Source organism: Vulpes lagopus, chromosome 3 (assembly GCF_018345385.1).
Source record: "Vulpes lagopus strain Blue_001 chromosome 3, ASM1834538v1, whole genome shotgun sequence".
Taxonomy (NCBI): Eukaryota; Metazoa; Chordata; class Mammalia; order Carnivora; family Canidae; genus Vulpes; species Vulpes lagopus.
The window spans coordinates 52,922,581-52,945,078 of NC_054826.1; the positions used below are offsets into that span (position 1 = coordinate 52,922,581).

At 41.8% G+C, this 22,498-nt stretch overlaps 1 protein-coding gene across 8 annotated transcripts in view; it reads left to right on the forward strand.

Moving 5' to 3' along the window:
- Positions 1 to 22,498, forward strand: part of MCC (MCC regulator of WNT signaling pathway) — a 309,780-nt gene that overhangs the window by 135,401 nt on the left and 151,881 nt on the right. For all 8 annotated transcript variants that reach the window (XR_005986779.1, XR_005986780.1, XR_005986781.1 and 5 more), the window contains one exon: positions 18,214 to 18,327. Coding sequence is in view for 2 of the 8 variants with exons in the window: in XM_041748453.1 (XP_041604387.1) it covers positions 18,214 to 18,327 (114 nt within the window). In the remaining 6 variants the exon portion in view is untranslated. The remainder of the gene's footprint in view (positions 1 to 18,213; positions 18,328 to 22,498) is intronic.

Here is a 22,498-nt window from a genome sequence, read left to right on the forward strand (position 1 = left end):
TAGTTCAAAAGGTGATCTGTCACGGGGAAGAGGGCAAATCAATGCATTTTAAGAAACCTGCCCTTGTTTCTCCACATGGCCAGAATGTGACCTGCACAGAAAATCTGAACCTGAGCATTAACCTCCTTGGCTCTGCACCTGAGCAGTTTGACCAGCTCTGAATGAGAGAATTCTTTGAGAACAACCTCAAGCTGTTTCTTAGTCCACAACTCAATTCCACCAGATTATCTAAGTATGAATACTCCTCCATGTGCTTGGCTGTGAGGGGGGGTGGGGATGCCATCATAGGAGATGATGCAAGGAGGAGGCTTCGACACATTTCGCTATGGGACCGATGCTGCGAGAGGTCTTTGAAACAGCATATTTTTTGAAAAAAAAATGGAGGTATAATTGACATACAACTTTATGTTAGTTTCAGGTGTATAACGTAATGATTCAGTATTTGTATATATTGCAAAATGATCATGACCATGTCTAGGTTAACATCCACGATCACACATAATTATAGGATTTTTTTTCCTATTATGAGAACTTTTAGGATCTCCTTTCTCAGCAATTTTCAAATGTGCAATACAATTTTGTTAACTATAGTCACCATGCTGTGCATTATATCCCCAAGGACTTAATTTATTTTATAACTGGAAGTTTATACATTTGACTCACTCTACTCGTCTCACCAATCTCCCCCTCCACCAGTCTGTTCTCTGCCTCTGTGAGCTTGGTTTTTGTTTTGTTTCACCCAAAGGGCCCATTTTGTTTTTTTAACCTATAATGCTAATTCTCATCATGATTTTTTCTTTATTTTCCTTTCTCCTTCTGGGTTTCTTGGCTTCCTTCCGAATTAATAGGTGCCTCCATGTGTATGGCATGTCCATTTTATTTCTTCTTTCCCCCATCCTTTGGATTGATTTCCTTCCCCTCTTCCCTCTTCCTTCTTATCCACAAAGCAGCAAAAGAATGTAAATCAATATCCTTCTTCCCTAGTTGGCATCTGGGACGGCGACAATTCGAAAGTTCTTATATAGGGAGGATTCAGGATGTTCTGGGACAGGGGGTTTTGGTGGTGGTGGGAGGGTAGAGGCACAGGGGCCTTGCCTTAAGCCAACAAAGTCTCTACCTGGAGTGATAGCTTCTATTAGATGCCTACAGGGGAGCTGGTGGATATTATGAAGGCTGAAGCCTGCCTGAATTATTCTTACTAGTCTGGCCCAAATTCAAGGGATCTTTGCTTTAAAGACTTTAAGGGGTAAAATGCAGTACATGGAATTAGCATTGCCAAGTCTTTTGTCCCTGCCTTGCTCTCCCCTCCCCACCTTCAGTCCCTTTGCCCTCTTCTTCCCCACCCTCATCCACTAAGAAGGCTTTAATAACCACAGACACAGCAGAGAAGCACAGGTTACCATGGCCTGCACCCTGTTCAAACTTGGAGATTTGGAATTCCATAAACTGCAGGAGTTTTTATACATATGGTATATTATGGAATTTGAACTCACCATAGGCGAGGTCTGCTTTATATTACCATCTTTCATAGCATAGATTTATCATTCTGTGTACTCTATTTCTGTGGAAATCAATTTATGGAGTATGGCTAATCTTTTTAAAAAGTTGTGGGTTGTTTTTTTAAGTACATGAAAAGCTGTGTTTTTGTCCTTAAAATGGACAAGAAATGCAAGTATGTTTTTTCACAAGGTTTCAAAGAACAAATCATGGAAAGCACTGGTCTTAGTGGATAAGAAGCTACTCTTAACATCTGGAATTTATTAAGAAAAAAGAACACATATTCAGCAAAATTATAACACTGCACATTTAAATTATCAATTCCTTAAGGCTCCCTCACTGCCATGTTGATGTGAGTGTGTACTACAGTCTGTAAGCTCCAGATCGGCTTGTTGGGGCATGTCTGAGGTTTTCATGCACACTGAGTATGTGAAATGACTAAAGAAAAGTTAGCTGCTTAGCCTTGTTGCTCTATAAAGACACTCTCTGGCTCTGTGTATCCGCAGGAAATGATATGTTCCCACTTTTTCTTCGTGAACATAAATCTATTGCCCAAAAGAATGTAAAATCTGGAATGAGGCAGGTTAACTTTGTAATTTAAAAACAAACAAGGGGTAATGGAAGGGGAGGTTGGGCAGGGGATGGGGTGACTGGGTAACAGGCACTGAGGGGGGCATTTGATGGGAGGAGCACTGGGTGTTATACTATATGTTGGCAAATTTAACTTCAATTTAAAAAATATACAAAAAAAATCCCGAGATGGTAGGCAAGTTTTGAATAATTTTAGTTTCTTTTAATATGCCAATTGAAAGCGCAAACTGATCCATACGTTAGGAGGGATTGTTTTAAAGATAGAAAGGGAGGTTAGATCTCTTCCATTGCAATTTAAAGGGGAAATTCTCTGTACCTTTTTCCCCCTGTTATTTTGGGAGAGGGGGAGCTCTTCCCTGATGTATCAATCATTTTAAATACCCAATTCCAAGGCAGCCATTGTGGGTAGCTCCTGCCTCTGTGGGTATGTAAATGCTCTAGTTCTCAGTCTGTGGGTTGTAGCGGGGAACCTAGTGCACAAATCCTGTGCTCCTGTAAATGCTGCTCCCTTAACATTACTGTCACTGAGATTTTTAAAAAAGCCTAGAAAACAAACAAACAAACAAACAAAAAAATGAGGTGCTGTTACTTTCCTGGAAATAAGCTCTGGTTTTCTTTGCCACAAGAAGAGAAATGTCCTCCATAGTCTGTGTGTTAACTCCCCCCGCCCCCCCTTTTTTTTTTGCCTCAGCTCATCTCTTGGTGTAAAAGGAGAGAATCATCAGACTGGAATGAATCTCAAGGGGCTGTAGAGGAAACTCCCAGGCAGCACTGCCCCCATAGCCTGGAGAGATGAGACTCGCCCCTGTCTTGAAAGGTTTTCTGGGAGTGGAATTCCAGAGCCATTGTGGTACCTTCTAAGATGTAACAAGCTTCAGGGTCAGGAAAGACTTTGGGAGCGAACCCAAATCCTCATACTGAAATATAAACTCATTATCTTGGGCTATATATGCTGGTGGCTCTCAGAATAAGAGCTCATTGTATGCCTGTCAGCTAGTGCTAATTGGCCTTCATCTTTCTTGCCTCAGAGCTAAATAATCCCATTTTACATTTGTGATATTTTTCTGGGAGCCCAGAACTAAGCTCAAAATTTTTGATAAACTGATGCCCTGGACTGAGATTGATGGGAAGATTATCTCACAGTGTCTTTTGATTTGTACTCCTGTTTATCCATCTCAGAATGGTGTTTGCATTTAAAGTATAATAACACCAGCACAGTTTTATAATAAGCATTTCAGAATTTTGCCTGCACAGGACAATGCACTCTAGCCTCTAAGGAGATTGCTTTGAAATATCTGGCACAATCTTGCTTCCTGTTTTATCCACCCTCCTACCCCGTGTTTAGTCCTAATGCCTAGTGATTGACAGCATCAACTTCTTTAGCAGTGAGGCTAAGCTTTTAATAGTTTGAGTAAATTTTAGGGTTTGTATTATTGAAACTGCAGTATTTCTGGTCGCTACTAGATTTTGGCTTCCCTTTGACATTTTTATTTAGGTTGCAAATGTTTCCTTCTTAAACAGCCTAGGAATCTTTAATACTTTTTCTGCTCATTGTTTTCTGCTCTCAGGAAACAAAATAAGGCAGCTTTAGAGAATTTTTATTGGCATTCTAGTGCTCTGTCTATAAGAAGCTAAGAGGGCAAGGTGTATTGGGGAGGGGGTAGATGTTGCAAGAAAGTCAAAGGTTAGGTATCCCCTGTTGGGGCATGGTGTGTTTGAACTAATAATCAGGCAAACTTCTTGGGTATGGGAAAATATGCACTTCCTCCCTTATGAGCAAAGGAGGAATTTGATCTGCAAGTGAACCTATGTGATGGGAAGAAAGCAATGCCCTACCCAAAATATGTGATGAAGAAACACCATAACATCTAGGAGGCCCTGTGCTAAAGCTCCCCACCTCCCGAGCAACCAGGTAGTTTGTCCACATCATTCAGCTAAATCAGGAAACATACTTGGTTTTGTTGTGAGGCGTGCCTTACATGTTGGGAGACGGTGTCGTGCACCTTCCTCACTGGGGGCTCCTTTCATTTGAAAAAGTCAGAGACCACTCAGACTGTCTGTGCCCAGAGGAACACTTCTTTCATCAGCTCTCCGGTGTGGCCTCCTCTTGATCTTTCTTGCTGCTTTGCTTCCAGGTTGTTGCGGAAGGCCCAGGACAGCAGAAGGGCAGAGATGAGCACTGCTGCAGGGGATCTCATATTGCCCCTAGCTCCCTGCCTGTGGCCAGTGAGTTCTGTCATGACCCCTGCTGCATTTCTTCATTTCAGAGTTAGTCTGTGAAACAGAGGGGTCAGGAAAGGGGAATAAACCCGTAAGAAAGAAAATCATTGAGACATGTGTGATGGAGTGTGTTCCTTGTAGGTAGAGGGGGATCAAGGGAGGCTTTGTTTATGAAAATAATGCTGATCTGTGATGTACCTGATCTAATTCCTATTGTGGTTTCCAGAGGCAAAGTAGGAGGGCAGGGTGCCTTTGAAGGACAAGGGCTTCTTATAGGAAAGGGACAGGAATGCTGTCAAGCTGGACTCAGACCACAGTGTTTGATCCTAGGCCTTGGCTCACTTGCTTGTGTCACAGCTTTTATCTGCAGTTCTGACATCTTTGTGATTTGGCAACGGATTGTGCAACACTCACCAGGCCCTGGCCAGGCAAGCGCTGGCAGATGGGGTGGAGGGCACACCTGTTTTGGTAGGTTATGGGCTCACCTGTATGCCTGGGGTCTTTATGGGTTTGTTTGGCCCTGCCCTTCACCCGTACTGTAGCTTCTTCCTCCCGGCACTGGGCATGGTCAAAGCAGGTACCAGGGAGCTCACTGAAACTCCCTCTGGTACCAGTGGCTTTTCCAGTTTGTGCAGTAGTGCTAGAAACTGTCTGGCGCTGGGCGCCATCCAACTCTGCAATCTTGACTCCTCAGGTTCTTTCCCTTGGCCCACATCACATCCTGGGATCTGAGAAAGTGCGACCCTCATTCCCATTGCTGGTGATGCCCGATAATGGTAAATGGAATTGGTCAGCTTGGGAGTTTGGGATTTCCAGTACTAGAAAAACTGTGCCCTGTTTTGTTATCTGCAAAATGAAGTAATAATAGCTCCTTTCTTGTCAGGTGAGAATTCAGTAGAACCCGTGTAAGGCAATTGGCATGGTCTCTGGCTCAAAGGAAGTGTGCTGGCCAGAATTCATCTGGAGTGCTGGTCCTGGGTCGTACTTATCAAAAGGAACATTGGCATGCTGGAGGGAGCACTGAGGAATAAGAATTGTTCTAGAGATTTGATGACTCGGAGAGGGGGGTGATGCTAACAATATAGGGAATTACCTCGAGAGTTTGAAGTATACAAGAGTACTATATTAAACATAGTGTTTTGCATAAGGTATGTTAAGTATATTTACATGTAGAAAAATGTCTGATATTCGCAAGTGACATGATCTCTAGGTGATAGGGTTAAGGATAATGTAAATTTTTTATCTGAATTTTTAAATTTTCTTGATGTATACATTTAATAAATATTGTCTGGGGTTCCATCATGCATGAGGCTTGATTCATCTTGTGTGTAGGCTGTATCTCTGGGGGCTTGACTTGTCTGCGTTCTGGGAATTCATAGTCTCATGAGGGAAATGGGTCAGCAAAAAGCTTGTATTTGTCAAGTAGTAGTAATAAATGGTATGAAAAATAAAGAGAAGTAAAAGGGTGGGTATGGGGGAGGGAAGAGGGAAAACTTGTTCCAAGGGGTTGGTGGGGACAGATGGAAAGTAATCTGAATGAACTGAGGGAATGAGAATATGTACATGCAATAATGATTGCCATGTTGATTTCTCTCTTTTGTTGACAGCATGGTGTATTATTATGCATATCGTGCAATTTATTCAACTAATCTTTTGTTTTGCCCTTGAATGAACAGATCTCTGGATGCAACCCTGTTCACAGTAACTTGTGTCTTTTTACTATTTCAAGTATATTTCCATGAAAATTCATTTTCGGGTCATTATATATGTCCCCCTTGGTTCTTGATCGTCTCTTTGTGATTTGAGGAGCCAGGATGTTGGGGAGCAAGGAACACACTGGGCTTGAGGCTAGTCTAGTTTCTAGGCTGTTAAGGACTCTCATGTTTGCATGCTCTCATGCAGGAGTGGCCACGAAGTGAGAGCCTTGGATTCAGTAGCACAAACTGGAAGACCAAGGGTACATGACTGTGATTACCGTGCTCTAAGCTTCAGTATGATGAGTCATTCTGATTGCTTAATCAGGGTTTTCAAAAACAAGAAGACACATAGTTACCATCACTATTTGCAAGGCGCAATTTTATCTTAACACTTTTTAGCAAGCTCAATGCATAGCATTGATGATCATGATAATTAAGATGATAATAGTCATTGTGGCTCACAGGCAGCACTGTGATTAAGTGATTTACCTGAAATGAAGTCTGTTCTATTAATCTTTACAGCTGTGTATGGTTGACTATGGTTCCCATTTTACAGGGTGAGTAAACGGAGGTTTGGAAAATTTTTAAAGTTTATACAAGGCTGAACCTGGTACTCAGGTCTGGAGGTTTGTTTTGTTTTTGTTTTGTGATAAATTCTAGGTCTTGAATTCCGAAATAGTTTTTTGCCTTTTTTTTTTTCTCTCTTCTCCCTTTCTTATTTTCTTCCTTTTCCGGGAACAAGGGAGTCCTGGTTGGGACTACTGTTGGCTGGGTTAGGGGACTGGAAAGGGCAGAAGATTCAGACCTTTTTTCTTTAACTGAATGCATCATTTTCTGATCAGCAGACCCCTGAAGGGAGAGGACATTTGAACAGATTTGAAATTTGTGTCTCCTGCTCTCCCCTGGTGCTTTGGATTAGAGATACCAATGAGTGTAAAATGGCCCATCAGTCATTGGCCCGGGGTGAGGAAGGAGAAGTCCTTGGCTTCTCCTACCTGTGCCTTCACTGACATGAGAACTTGTTTATGGCATCAAACATCTGCAAGGGATTTTCTTGAAATGTAGTGCATATTAACTTTAATAGTTGGGGAATGCATTTAAAAATGACCGCATTGGATAACTCAGTAGTCAACATCTTAGCTGTCTCCTGTGCTTTAATGAAATCTGAAAGCACATGCCTTGAGTTTTGTATACTGACAAATTTCACACGTTTTTATGTGTATCAATATGTTTCTGTATGTGTATCCACGCACACACTCAAATCTAAATCTTCAGTTGTTTTCCCAAAGAAAAATAAAGTCTCTGATCCAGTAAAAAATGAGGTCCTTCCAAAGCAATTCAACTATTGCTGTAAACATACCTTGTCCTTTGCTGATCTGCAGAGTTTATTGACTATCTCACCATTAAAGGTACTTGGTTTCCCTAGAATAGGGAATTCAATACCTGGTAAATTGGATCAATATAAAAATTTATGAACAATGCAGGCCTTATCAGGGAACTCTTTTACTCCTATTCATATAATTATCTGTGAGATTTTCTTTTTTTTAATAATAAATTTTTTATTGGTGTTCAATTTGCCGACATACAGAATAACACCCAGTGCTCATCCCGTTAAGTGCCCCCCTCAGTGCCCGCCACCCAGTCACCCCAACCCCCTGCCCACCTCCCCTTCCACCACCCCTAGTTCGTTTCCCAGAGTTAGGAGTCTTCATGTTCTGTCTCCCTTTCTGATATTTCTTACCCATTTCTTCTCCCTTCCCCTCTATTCCCTTTCACTATTATTTATATTCCCCAAATGAATGAGACCATATAATGTTTGTCCTCCGATTGACTTATTTCACTCAGCATAATACTCTCTAGGTCCATCCACGTTGAAGCAAATGGTGGGTATTTGTCATTTCTAATGGCTGAGTAATATTCCATTGTATGCATAGACCACATCTTCTTTATCCATTCATCTTTCGATGGACACCGAGGCTTCTTCCACAGTTTGGCTATTGTGGACATTGCTGCTAGAAACGTCGGGGTGCAGGTGTCTTGGCGTTTCACTGCATCTGTATCTTTGGGGTAAATCCACAGCAGTGCAATTGCTGGGTCGTAGGGCTCTGTGAGGTTTTCTGCCTCAGGGATCATATCAGTATTTAGTACATGCTGAAATATTCATGTACTCTGATTAGTGGGATTTAATTGTTACACCTTTATCTCCTTCGTGATGTGTCATTAGGATGCAACACACCTTGAAATTTAAGTGGGTGCTACCAGTTTATTGCAGTCTTTGTTTTGTCTGTATTTCTTTCTAAATATCCTTGTATATACATGTGATTTTGGTTTCCCTTGAAAAAATAACACTACAGAAAGGAAGAATTTGTTAGCAGAAAATACTCACTTTTATTGGCAACTATTGTACTATATTTGTACAGTAAATTAAAAAATAAAACTTTACAATTTTTTTGATTTATCATTTTTTTCCAACCAAAGGTCTCGCATGTTACTGAACTGTCCTACTAATATAGAAGTGCAGAAACAAATCATTTTTCCAATAAAACATGTCCAAATGCTCAAGTGGTAATGGTATTTACAGAGTGATGTGGTCTGAGCATGTGAGCTTGATAGAGCCATGACCATGTATACCCTCTCACAGGACCATGTGATTGTGATTTCTTGTAGACCTGGCTTGATTTTTCTCCAGTGTCTCCTCCTGGAGCTGTACCTGACTTTATCACCAGTTTTCGTCCAAATCCACTGGAGGATGGGTGATTCTGCTTTTGTTTCTTGGCCAGGAATCACTGTATCCTGCAAGTCGTGAGAAGACATGGCGAGGAACAGTCAACCAACCACGTGTGCCATGATAGTGGGGAAGAGGAGAAAACTTGATTTTATTTTTGAAGATCAGTTAAACTAACCTTTCCTCCTATATTCTGTTTATTTAGGTTTTCACCTATACTGCAGTATTTTCCTCTTTACCTTGTAAGGTGTGGAAATAGCTGGAGATTAATTTTTCTCTGATAACATCCTGGGTCTCATATCAGATGAATAGTCTTCTATTGGAAGAAGTTCTAGAAGTTTCTATAAAACTTGGAAGTTTTAAAGAATTAATGTCTTTTTCCCCATGCTAATTTTGCAATTCTACTCTCCTTTCTTAAAAAGATAACCCTCTGTCTGAGACCTTCTCTTCTCAATAGTCTCATGGAGATCTGGGAGGATCTCAGAAGTGCTATGATAGTCAATTGCAAAGCATGAGGCATGGTGGTTGTGAACCAGGCTCTGGAATTAGGCAGCCCTGGGCTTTCATTCTAGCTCTGCCACTTCCTAGTTTGACAGCATGCTGAGCTCCTAAGCCTCAATTCTGACCTCTATTTATTTTTAAAATCTTGACCTCTTTAAATTGGGGTTAACAACAATGTATATTTCATACGGCTATGTGAAGAATGATTGAGAAAGTGCATGCTATATGCTTAATATAGCAACTAGCACATAGTAAGTACCCACATGTTAGGTAATATTATTTCCAGTAAAAATTATGATGTGACTTATTTTTACAGGCGTATATGTTCATGGATGGGGTGGGATTGAGGATCTTCTTCAAAGCTGGGATGGCCAATCTTCAATACCTCCCCTACTTGAGCACCATCTCCCTGACTATTTGTTGAGGCAAAGAAAGAGTGGCTTTAGGTGTGGCTGCCCTCAGGTTTGTACCTGGGCTCTGCTTTGTGATTTGGCACCATAACCTATGTTCAAGCACTCTAGGATGGGATCAGTTTTTATATGGATAATATTCTTGTGCTACCATGTTGAAGAGGACTTAGATGCTGTTTCTTTTCTTTTTTAAAGATTTCATTTATTCATGAGAGACACAGAGAGAGGCAGAGACACAGTCAGAGGGAGAAGCAGGCTGCCTGACGTGGGACTCGATCCCAGGTCTCCAGAGTCAGGCCCTGAGCCAAAGGCAGGCTCTAAACTGCTGAGCCACCCAGGGATCCCCCTAGATGCTGTTTCAACAACTAATTTTTGATAGAGGTTTATTTGATTTTGATTTGATTTTGATTATTTTATTTATTTGAGAGAAAGAGTGAGTGAGTGCAAGCAGGGGAGGAGCAGAGGGAGAGGGAGAAGCAGATTACCCCCTGAGCAGGGAGCCCAATGTGGAGCTTGATCCTGGGACTCTGGGATCATGACCTGAGCCAAAGGCAGACACTTAACTTACTGAGTCACCCAGGTGACCCTCAACAGAGGTTTAAAAAAGTAACTTGGAAGAAATTTCTTAAATAAATTATCAGGTAAAGGGTACCTGGGTGGCTCAGTGGTTGAGGGTCTGCCTTTGGCCCAGGACGTGATCCTGGGGTCCTGTGATTGAGTCTCACATCAGGCTCCATGCTGGGAGTCTGCTTCTCCCTCTACCTGTGTCTCTGACTCTCTCTGGGTCTCTCATGAATAAATAACTTTTTTTTTTTAAGATTTATTTATTTATTAGGTAAAATAGAAGACAAAAAGTTGATGCTTTCTGAGTTGATATAGGACAGGAAAAAGTAATTTGCATGCAGTAAGCAATCTTGCAGATGATATTTCATGAGTTTTAAGTTTCCAGGCCATGAACAACCTTTCTTGAAGTTACTACACAGCAGGTGCCCCTAGCTGGAGTTCTAGCAGTAAATAAGAATGTTCCAGTCCTGGAAGCCACTGAACAGACTTAACTGTTTCCATTTAGATGGGAACATTACCCTTTTGCCAAGGATGTTGTTCTTTGTGCATCTGAATTAGAGCTTCCGGGATGTGGGGAGTCTTGGAGTAGAAGCTGAATGAGGCTGCTTTCCCATGTATAGATGTCTCCTGTTATTTCCAAGGACAGGACTGGGATATACACACTTATTCACTACTCGGGAGCTTCTGGATTGCTGAATGGGAGAGTGGGAAGTCTTAGGATGCAGAATGAGGAAATCTGGGTTTAATAAAGCCTTGCTTCTCTGGGTCCGTTTGATTTCTTTACAGTGAGGAAATTGGACGACATATTCTCAATTCCCCCACCAGCAGAAAGATTATGTGTGATTCTGAGTGCTCTTTCAGTTTCTAGGAGAATAATCTTTGCTGATCAATTCTACATATAGTGAAACTTCCTTATATGGTGAGCTTCAGCAGACACTTTCTGGGACTAGTGGGCAAATAAAGTACGCAAAGCCCCAGGTACAGAACTCAAGGTTGGACCTGGACAGGTGAATATACCAGGAATACATGCTTATAGGTTTAAAACTAGAAGAATCTTAGAGACCATCTGGTACAAACCATTTTAGAAACATTTAGACGAGATCGGGCGCGTTCAGGGTGGTATGGCCGTAGACTTTAGAAACATTTAGAAACATAGGAAGTTAAAGAGATTTCCCCCAAATTCACACAGAGCTGAGCTACCAGCCCCAAGTGTCATCACTGCTGCTAGATGGCTTCCCTGCGACCACCTCCCTGGTCCTCCCATCCGTGGAGATCCTAACCCTGCTTCTCCCCATGTCCCTGCATACATTTGACCTCTTCCCTCACATCCACCCACCCACATATATGCACATGCACAGACATCTGCATCCCACAAGTAAAGGGGAACAGTGGTATTATGAGTTGGAAGTGCCAGCAAGGCACATAGCAGAACTTAGAGCATTGAGTGTCTATGCATGAGCATCTCTTCTACATTTTATCAGTTTTCTGCCTCTGGCTGATTTCTTTCCCCACTCTATGGTTTATGAAATTCTTTTGCCTCAGCACCAGCTCCCATTAAACATTCAGCAGATGTTAATGCAGATGGTAATCTGTTAATAGCAGATGGTAGCTATTAATATTGTGACTTTGGTGATTACTATTGAGTTGTCTGGAGGTCTCAAAATATTCCTAGAGGTTGACATTGGGGTTTGGACACTTGCCTTTCTTCTGCAGGACTCTGCTGCTGATTCAATTTGGTAATATATAGACAACCATGCAAACCTGTCAAGAGTGTGTGTGTTCAGTAAAGTTTAGTTGTGCTTGTTTCTTGCTCTTTAGTGAAGAAAGCCGTTCACTCAGTGAAAGGAGTTGGCACGCACTATCTACCCATTGTCATCACTCAAACCTAAGCAGAAACTGAGTGTACCTTGAATTTGGAAGGCAGGTGGCTCAGTTAGGACAGAATGGAAATTCCTGTCATTACATGGTGAGAAGGAAATAGAGGTACCCTGACAGTGACTGACTTACAGGAACACCTTGAGTAGTCAGAGCTAGGAAGAAAGAATAAGCACAGTTTGCCCCGGATGAGCTTACCTCCCGCCAACATGGGGAAGGCCAGCTCTGCCGTCACATAATTAATGCCCCATGCTGCCTGTGACTGGATGGGGATTCTGGCAATGAATTCATTCCACTGTCTTAAGGGTGTCTGCAGAAGCCTTTGGCCCCTTTGAAGATAGTGCTATTATTAAACAGTAGACCAAAGTCCCAGAAAGATGAGTTAAAATGGTGGGTTTAGAATTTGGCAACTTGGATTCAGGCCCTAGATCCCCTTCACTATCTGTGGTCTTTGGGGAAAGTATTTGTCCCTCAGCAAACGAGGAATCATAGCTTACCTGTAGGCCACAGAGCTGGGGTGTGATGGTGGCAATCCATTGGGCAGATGCAGGGGAGAGTGCCATGTGGACTAGACAATGTGGGCATGTGTTTGTTGTTGCCAGTAGTAGCAAGATGGAGAAGCGCCTTGTAATAATAAATACCCAGTGATGCTCTGGGGGACTCATTTGAGTCACTGGGCTGCTGGCTTAAAAGGACATCTCAAGTGTGAAGCCCTTTGTCTCATGGCTAAATTGTACTGGGAGAAACATCTATCCATACAGCCCAGGAGCAACCACCAGGAGAGGCTGTCACAAAGGCACTGCTGGTTTCTCACTCAGGCCACTGGCAGCTGGACACCTTATCTGTCTGAGGCTAAGAGAGCCTGTTCTGACAGCCAGTTGAACAGTGAAATATTAGTAGTGTTTCATCCAAAAATAACAACCTTTTTGACAGTTACATAGCAGTTTTCCAGTTGGTTTAGTTTCATTTGGATATACACTGTAAAACAAATGTGAGGCAGGTCTTGAAGCAGCCTGGGGACTTGGTGCCTCATATCCCCAGAGTGATGAGGTAAGTATGGATTTATGTCCTTCGTGCACTATACTCACATTTATTTAGGAAGTGTCAAGGTCCCATCCTAACCTTGTTTAGGCCACGGGTAAAAATTTCACAGAGATTAAAGAGCCTTGTCAGCTCCTTAAGTTCAACCGTAGGACTTCAGCAGAATCCAACACAGCAGTGATGGTGCCTCACTTCTGTGCTGATACCCACCAGAAAGTAAGCTGCTCTGAGACATGACTGGCTTACTCACTCATCTGAATGTCCCACCCACTACCTTTGATGGGGCTCAGTCTAAGAAGGTTGTTGACTTGAAACTTGTTGACTTAAAACTTGGCTGTAGGGGTAGGAGTGGGAGCGGGGGTGGTGCCTGGGTGGCTCAGTGGTTGAGCATCTGCCTTCTGCTTAGGGCATGATCCCAGATCCTGGGATGGATCACAGGAAGCCTGTTTCTCCCTCTGCCTATGTCTCTGCCTCCCTCTCTGTGTGTCTCATGAATAAATAAATAAAATCTTAAAAAGAACTTGTCTGGGAAAGGGAATTAGTTGAATGTTTACCTGGATCCAGACAACATGCGAGTTATTTTATCAATGCTATCTCATTTGTCTCTGTGGCAGCTTTCTTTAAAAATGATTAAATAAGCTACCTAAAGATAGTTCACCTGAAAGTGGCATAAATAAGATTTGAACTCAGGCTTATCTAATTTTGCAAATTAGGATTAGATCAACTTCATTTACCAGAGTACAACACGATAGTGGCCTATACAGTAGTGTCTGCTTCATGCTATTCTGTTACAGAAATCTGGAGTCAGCAGTTCAAAGCTGGTAGGGTAGATAGCTCTACAAACTTGCGAGGGGCTCAGGCAACTTTCAGCTCTTTAGGGTGTAGACTACATGTTTATGAAGGAGGGTGGCTGCTTGAGCTCTATCCATCACATTAATGAATCAAGTAGCAAGGATGGAAGAAGAGAGTATGGTTGCTCACAAGGATTTTTTTTCTAGAACTCCCACATAATATTTCTACTTGGCTCATCAGCCAGAACGTTGTCACATGGCTACACCTAGATCCACCTTAAGGGAGGGAAGGAGAGCTAGGAACTGGGATGATTTAGCTGAGCAGCAATATGACTAGCTAAAAATTGGGGTCTTGTTGTGGAACACAAAGATAAGCACTAGTTGAAGAGGATGCTGGCACAAACTTGAAACATCATTATATACTTGTTCTCTTTGGTTAGTGAAACATCTTCTTTGAATGGTTCTTTATGGGTCATTGTCTGAAGCTCTGACTCCTTAGAGGCCATTTCTAAAGCCAGAAAATAAGAGTTCTCAAAAAATGCTATACATGTTATTTTCCTATTAATAGATATTTAATAATTTTGGTTGCTTCCATAAATCTGTCTTTCCAGGATTTAAGCTCACAGTTAATCGTTTTAAAAATTACTCCCAAAGACCTCTATGCTTCTTATTTTTTAATCCTTGCCTTGACAGGGCACAGGTTATGTCATAATACTTGTAGCATTGCTCTCAAACTCCCCAGCCTTTGAATTTGCAGGGAGACCAGCAGAATCGGGGATGCAGCAAGAACCCTTTACAGTTTTTATGTGACAGCCCTACATGTGCAGAAAATATAGTCACAACTAACTCTTTAATACAAAGCCTCTTTGAAACGAACTAGGGGTGGTGGAAGGGGAAGTGGGCAGGGGGTGGGGGTGACTGGGTGACGGGCACTGAGGTGGGCACTTGACGGGATGAGCACTGGGTGTTATTCTATATGTTGGCAAATTGAACACCAATAAGAAATAAATTTATAAAAAAAATACAAAGCCTCTTTAAAAAAAAAAAAACTTCAGGGACGCTTGGATGGCTCAGTGGCTAAGCGCCTGCCTTTGGCTCAGGATGTGACCCCAGAGTCTCAGGATCGAGTCCTGCATCAGGCTCCCCACATGGAACCTGCATCTTCCTCTGCTTGTGTCTCTGCCTCTCTCTCCCTGTCTCTCATGAATAAACAAATAAAATCTTTAGTACACTTACAAGTATTATTTTAAACAAAAAATATTAAAAATAACTTACCCCACACATCCCCCAAGAAGTTTGAAACCATCCAGAGGCCACCACTAAAATGTTAGAATTCTTTCTTTCTGGTTTAGTTTTCTGTTATGTTTTTCTTTTACAATCAGAGGGAAATATTTTAAGTAAAATTTTCATCCACATAAAAAATTGAGAATTACTGTCATATACAACATCATATAGTGAGGAAAGGGCACTGGTGGTCTTGGTGCTAGTGCTGAGCTACCCATGGGACCCTGAGTGAGCAAGTCAGTCTCTGGGTTTCAGGTTCTGATCTGCAAATGTGGAATGGGAGATGTCAAGTACCCAGGGCCCTTTCTCCACTCAACCATGATTATGACCCATAAGAGAGTCTACACAACTTATGTGGCATCTGTGGTTTCTTAATTTGGAGTTTGTGGAAAGATTCCAGAATGTGTTATCACCATAATTAGGTGAAATACATGCATAAACTCCAAAGCTCTACTCTTCTCTAGGAGAAGGGTTCATCACCTGCATGGATGCTTAAAGGATTTGTAATATAAAGAAAGTGAAGAAAAACTGGTCTATTCTTATTTTATGGATAAACATCTTCCATCCAGGAAAGCGAAAAGACCTGCCCCAAATGCACATCCTGTGGATCTTCCTGGCCATCTGGAAGGGCCAGTGGTATTCTCTGTTCCAAAATGGGTACTCTCCCTGGTAGGGCTACCCATCTTGGACTCTCTCTCAGCCATGTACTATGATGGAAATAACTACTCTATGTGTCTCCTCATCTAGCCCAGTTTTATGAAGTTAGTGTGACGTTTAGAACTTCCTCTGTCAGTTTTGTCTTCCTAATTCTCCCCCAGATCCTCCCCCAGCCCTCCAGAAGTAGGTGGAGATGTAGGAGAGAGGAAGCATATCTGGGCTCATACAGTTGGGATCATAGTTTCTACTCCTATATTTCTTAAAGAACATTTCAACCCTATATGTACTTTATCCTTTTTGCCAGAGGAGAGGTGGTGAAACCTCTCTCAGGACTTGACACAATGTGTAACATCACTGTGTATGATGCTGAAGGAAAATCCTCAGATGGACAGTTCAGAGGCGGGCCAACCCAGCTATCTAAGGAGGGAGTGAATTTGTGTCCTTCTCCACCATCCTGGAAAGCAGAACAGCCTCAAAAAGATTGTACAATGGAAACGCTGTGGTATTTGTGCTGAGAATTCATCATACATAACCTTGTATCTGAAACCCAAAGTGACCTTTTCTGAGCAACCCTACCCCGACATGAAAAGGCAAATACTGCCAGATTGCCTGACATTTCCTTTTTTAAATTTCAGGCATTCCTGATTTCAAATCAGCTATTGATCTGTTGGTTTGCAGCCCTGATGCAATTAGGCAAAGTCACATTCACTGCTGCTATAGTCTAACCTAAACAACTGCCAGACCCTGCCCTGTATCTCCTCCTGGCCTACCCAACCCTCACACCCCAACAAAACCTACTGGCCCACATGTAGTTGCAGAAAAGCATTTTCTAAACTTCAAATTAAAATCTTCAAAGTGGAACTATGTACTGTTGTACCATGTCCATCTTTAAAGATCACGTTTATTTGCTCGCTTCTTACTTCAAATCCCTCTTGGCAGAAGCTACTTAAAGCCTGTAAGGAGGGAGGGTTTGTTCTGATTCTCATCACTCACCCAAATGGGAGTGTGGAATCCGGCCAGGGAGTGGTCTGCACTGCCCCTGGAACTGGCAGTGAAGACGGATGAGTAGTGACTCAGAGGCCAAAGAAGGTTGAAGGGTGCTTCTCTGGGACCTGCGTGTTGAACACATCTTAAACAGAGCCCCACCTATGGGCCTGAAAAGCACAAAAAGGCACGTGCGGAGGCTGTTGATGCTTCTGAAGCTCAGTGTTTAGGGCTCGGATGTGGAATACATTGAGATCCTGGAAGTGCACGGTACCCCCTTGTTAATGTGTTGAAGAACATTCCTTGAAGCTCCAGTTAACCTGAGGGAGTTGGCTGGTGAAAGAGATCTGGAGGAATTCTTGGTGTGTCTTTTCCTAGCATCATTTATCAGAGTTCTGGTTCTGTCCTACGAGCAGGCCTGCGGGCCCAGAAACAGCATCTGATCAATCTCGTCCATCTGGGGGACAAGGAAAGATGAGCTGGCAAGGAAATAAAGGACCAACTTTAAGGGGAGAACATCTGAAAAAAATGAGCTCTCCCAGTTTTTCTTTTTCTTTTTTTTAAATATTTATTTATTTATGAGAGAGAGAGAGAGAGAGAGAGAGGCAGGCAGAGACACGGGAGGAGGGAGAAGTAGACTCCATGCTGGGAGCCCGACATGGGACTTAATCCCGAGACTCCAGGATTGCGCCCTGGGCCAAAGGCAGGCGCCAAACCGCTGAGCCACTCAGGGATCCCCCTCTCCCAGTTTTTCTTTCTCCTTGGTCCCAGGTTGTATCTGTACATGTGATAGAATTGCCCTATTCAACTTCCATATTTTCCAAAGGTAAAAGCTAATCTGATTCTCCCTTTTTCTTGCTGCTTGGGTGGACAATAAGGCAACCCCACACCAACAATTAATCTCATCCTTGCTGAGTAACTCAAGTGAGGAGCTTTGCTCTCTATCCTGATTTGACCACCAAAATTGGGTTTCACTGCCCACACATAAGATTTCTCCATTACAGGGGGATCCCTGGGTGGCTCAGCGGTTTGGCGCCTGCCTTTGGCCCAGGGCATGATCCTGGAGTCCCGGGATCGAGTCCCGCATCGGGCTCCCGGCATGGAGCCTGCTTCTCCCTCTGCCTGTGTCTCTGCCTCTCTCTCTCTCTCTCTGTGTCTGTCGTAAATAAATAAATCTTTAAAAAAAAAAAGATTTCTCCATTATATTTATGGTGACCATATAACCTGGCTTCTTGTAAGACACCTGATTTAATAGCACCCATTGGAGATGAGGCATTTTTAAAAAATATGATCATGCTAATTACTGGGAATGAAGGGAAGGAATGAATTTCTGCTAAATGATCTAACCTTGTGCTCCTTTCTTTCTGTTACCACAGCTCCACTTGGCAGCCCTGGCATCACTCAAGGGAGATATAGTGGAGCTTAATAAACGTCTGCAGCAAACAGAGCGGGAACGAGACCTCCTGGAAAAGAAATTAGCCAAGGCACAGGTAAGGGATCTAGAATTTTTTTTTAAACTTTTGTGTTCCTTAAGATAAAACATAGATATAGGAATTCCCACAAATCAGGTTATGGTGTAATGAGCAAGCATTCTCATAACCACTGTCCAGGGCAAGAAACAGAACTTGCCAGTCATCCCAGAAGTCCCTCCTTATGTCCTGTCTTGGTCACACTCTCCCTCCCACCAAGGTGACCACCATGACTTTTATAGTCCTATTGCCTGTTTCTTTACACTTTATCACTGACATTTATATGTTGCTAGACAGTGGAACTTAGTCTTGCCCATCTAAAAACTATGGGTTAAAAAATAATAATAATAAATAAATAAAATAAAAACTATGGGTTTCCTTTGAATCTCTTAATTTATAGGTTTTGCTTCCTTTCTTTGTTTGCTTTTCAATTAATCTGTTAGAAACCTGGCTATTTGACCTGTGGAATTCCCTACAGTCTGGATGTTGCTGATTACAGTCACTGTACAGTTCACCACATTCCTCCATCCCCTGTATTTCCTGCAAGATGGCAGATGGACCCAGAGCCTCAGTCAAATTCAGGTCTGGTCCATTTGGCAAGACTGTAGAGGGTATTTGTTTTTCCACTGGGAGGTACAAAATGTCTGGCTGTCTCATTTTTTGTGATGCTAATAGCTGTTGATACTCAGTACCTATATTCATTGATTTGTTAGGACTTTAAAAATCATGATATTTCAGTTCTACCATTTCTCATTAATTGGAATGCTTTTAGGATCCCTGGGTGGCGCAGAGGTTTGGCGCCTGCCTTTGGCCCAGGGCGCGATCCTGAAGACCCAGGATCGAATCCCACATCGGGCTCCCGGTGCATGGAGCCTGCTTCTCCCTCTGCCTATGTCTCTGCCTCTCTCTCTCTCTCTCTCTCTCTCTGTGACTATCATAAATAAATAAAAATTAAAAAAAAAAAGTGTTTAATTGGAATGCTTTTATAGAGACACCTCCCATGATCTATGATTTGTTGAAACAATGGTTCATAGAGGAAGCGCAGAATTCTCCATCTTTCATCTATTAACATTTTTCAAGAAAAAACCTAGTAGCCTCTGAAAGTGCCCAATAATTTTTAAAAATATTATGAAATTATATATTTAAACATATTTGGGTTTCATTCCACTATTAATTATTTCCCTTACAGAAACTCAAATTATATTATCTTTGGCCAGTATGAGCCTCTTCAGGTTGGCTCCTGAGTCTTTTGACAGGAGCCTAGTGATTATTTCAGATTCAACTGTACATTTTTTGCCCCAAGTCTAGTAGTAACCATTCTCTGAGTAGCTCTTATTTCTCTCAGTAAAAAAATGTATTTCAAGATCACAGTCTGGGTGCTGAGAATGCTTAATGCTCCTAGATTGGTCATTGTTTTCAGGCCTCTTTTATAGATGTAGCCAGGACATTCTTTACCTCCTTATTTATCTATATATATTATGTACATGTAACTATTAAGATAAAATACCTTAGGAGTTCCTACTAATAGCCCCAATTTAAATTCAGACTACAGGATACTTTTTACTTAGCTTCTTCTATATTTTATCTGTTTCTCCTTTCTTTCATACTAAGAGTCCTGGCTCTTGAGGTTACAGAGGAAGATTGGATTAGAATATTCTGTAATTACTTACTTGGATCATTCCATATTATGTACAGTTTTAGAATAATATTACTACTGCCAACAAATATAGTTCCTGAGAAGAATGTAATTTTTTGTGGTTGATGCATTATATTCCTCCAGTTTTTTTGCAGTTGTCCTGTATCCACCTGCCTGACCACATGGCCATTGAAACTCACTCTCTCCCTTTCTAGTCCTCATTTAGACTTCTATAAGGAACTATATATTTAGTGTTTCATGGTCCTTATCTCAATGTTCCTCCATTTGTTTGTTTATTGTCTGAAGTTATTTTCTAGTAGATTCTTCAAGGAGGACTCAGAATAATCTTCACTAAGTTCTTGCTCATTAATAACAGTGAGTCTGTTATTTGCACTTCATACGTGAAGGCCATTTTTGCTGGATAGAAAACCCTTGGCCCATCTTTTCTTGACTTGAATACGTTTCCTTAATCTCTTTTGGCATAGAATGTTGCTCTCAAAGTCTAATAATACAGCTTTCTTTGCCTCATAAGACACTTAACGATAGATGTCCATGGCATATTGTCTTTCTTTTTCCTTTCCTCTCCTCTCTCCTCTCCTCTCCTCTCCTCTCCTCTCCTCTCCTCTCCTTTTCTCTTTTCCTTTTTTCTTTTCTTTTCTCCTTTCTTTTTTCTTTCTCTTCTTTCTTTTTCTTTCTCTTCCTCACTGTCTCTTTCTTTCTTTCTTGTTCAGTAATTTTACCAGAGTAAATATTTAAAAAAGATTTTTTAAAGTAATTTCTACACCCAGTCTGGGGCTGAAACTCACAACTCCAAGATTAAGAGTCATGCACTCCACCAACTGAGCCGGTCAGGTGCCCCTAATAGAGTAACTCTAAATCTGTCAATCTGGTTTGATATTCTCAGGTTTGTTGTGTATTATTTTGATTATCTCTTTTAATCTTTTAATTTCAGGGAAGTTTTAAAAAAATTACGGTTTTTGAAAATATATATATTCTTTGAGAGAGAAAGAGCATGAACCAAGGGGATGGGCAAAGAGAAGAGAGGGAGAAGCAGACTCCCTGCTGAGCAGGGAGCCTGATGTGAGGCTTGATCCCAGGACCCCAGGATCATGACCTGAGCCAAAGGCAGTTGCTTAACTACCTAAGCCTCCCAGGCAACCTGCAAAATTATAGTGTTTATTTTTTTAATAATAAATTTATTTTTTATTGGTGTTCAATTTGCCAATATACAGAATAACACCCAGTGCTCATCCCGTTAAGTGCCCCGCTCAGTGCCTGCCACCCAGTCACCCCCACCCCCCGCCCTCCTCCCCTTCCACCACCCCTAGTTCATGTCCCAGAGTTAGGAGTCTCTCATGTTCTGTCTCCCTTTCTGATGTTTCCCACCCATTTCTTCTCCCTTCCCTTCTATTCCCTTTCTCATGTGGAAATCGAAACCACAATGTGATACCACCTCACACCAGTGAGAATGGGGAAAATTAACAAGGCAGGAAACCACAAATGTTGGAGAGGATGCGGAGAAAAGGGAACCTTCTTACACTGTTGGTGGGAATGTGAACTGGTGCAGCCACTCTGGAAAACTGTGTGGAGGTTCCTCAAAGAGTTAAAAACAGACCTGCCCTACAACCCAGCAATTGCACTGTTGGGGATTTCCCTGATGGCTAGTGATGCAGAGCATTTTCTCATGTGCGTGTTGGCCACGTCTATGTCTTCCTCTGTGAGATTTCTGTTCATGTCTTTTGCCCATTTCATGATTGGATTGTTTGTTTCTTTGGTATTGAGTTTAATAAGTTCTTTATAGATCTTGGAAACTAGCCCTTTATCTGATACGTCATTTGCAAATATCTTCTCCCATTCTGTAGGTTGTCTTTTAGTTTTGTTGACTGTATCCTTTGCTGTGCAAAAGCTTCTTATCTTGATGAAGTCCCAGTAGTTCATTTTTGCTTTTGTTTCGTTTGCCTTCGTGGATGTATCTTGCCAGAAGTTACTGTGGCCGAGTTCAAAAAGAGTGTTGCCTGTGTTCTCCTCTAGGATTTTGATGGAATCTTGTCTCACATTTAGATCTTTCATCCATTTTGAGTTTATCTTTGTGTATGGTGAAAGAGAGTGGTCCAGTTTCATTCTTCTGCATGTGGATGTCCAATTTTCCCAGCACCATTTATTGAAGAGACTGTCTTTCTTCCAGTGGATAGTCTTTCCTCCTTTATCAAATATTAGTTGACCATAAAGTTGAGAGTCCACTTGTGGATTCTCTATTCTGTTCCATTGATATGTGTGTCTGTTTTTGTGCCAGTACCACACTGTCTTGATGACCCCAGCTTTGTAGTACAACCTGAAATCTGGCATTGTGATGCCCCCAGCTATGGTTTTCTTTTTTAAAATTCCCCTGGCTATTATTCGGGGTCTTTTCTGATTCCACACAAATCTTAAAATAATTTGTTCTAACTCTCTGAAGAAAGTCCATGGTATTCTGATAAGGATTGCATTAAACGTGTAAATTGCCCGGGGTAACATTGACATTTTCACAATATTAATTCTTCCAATCCATAAGCATGG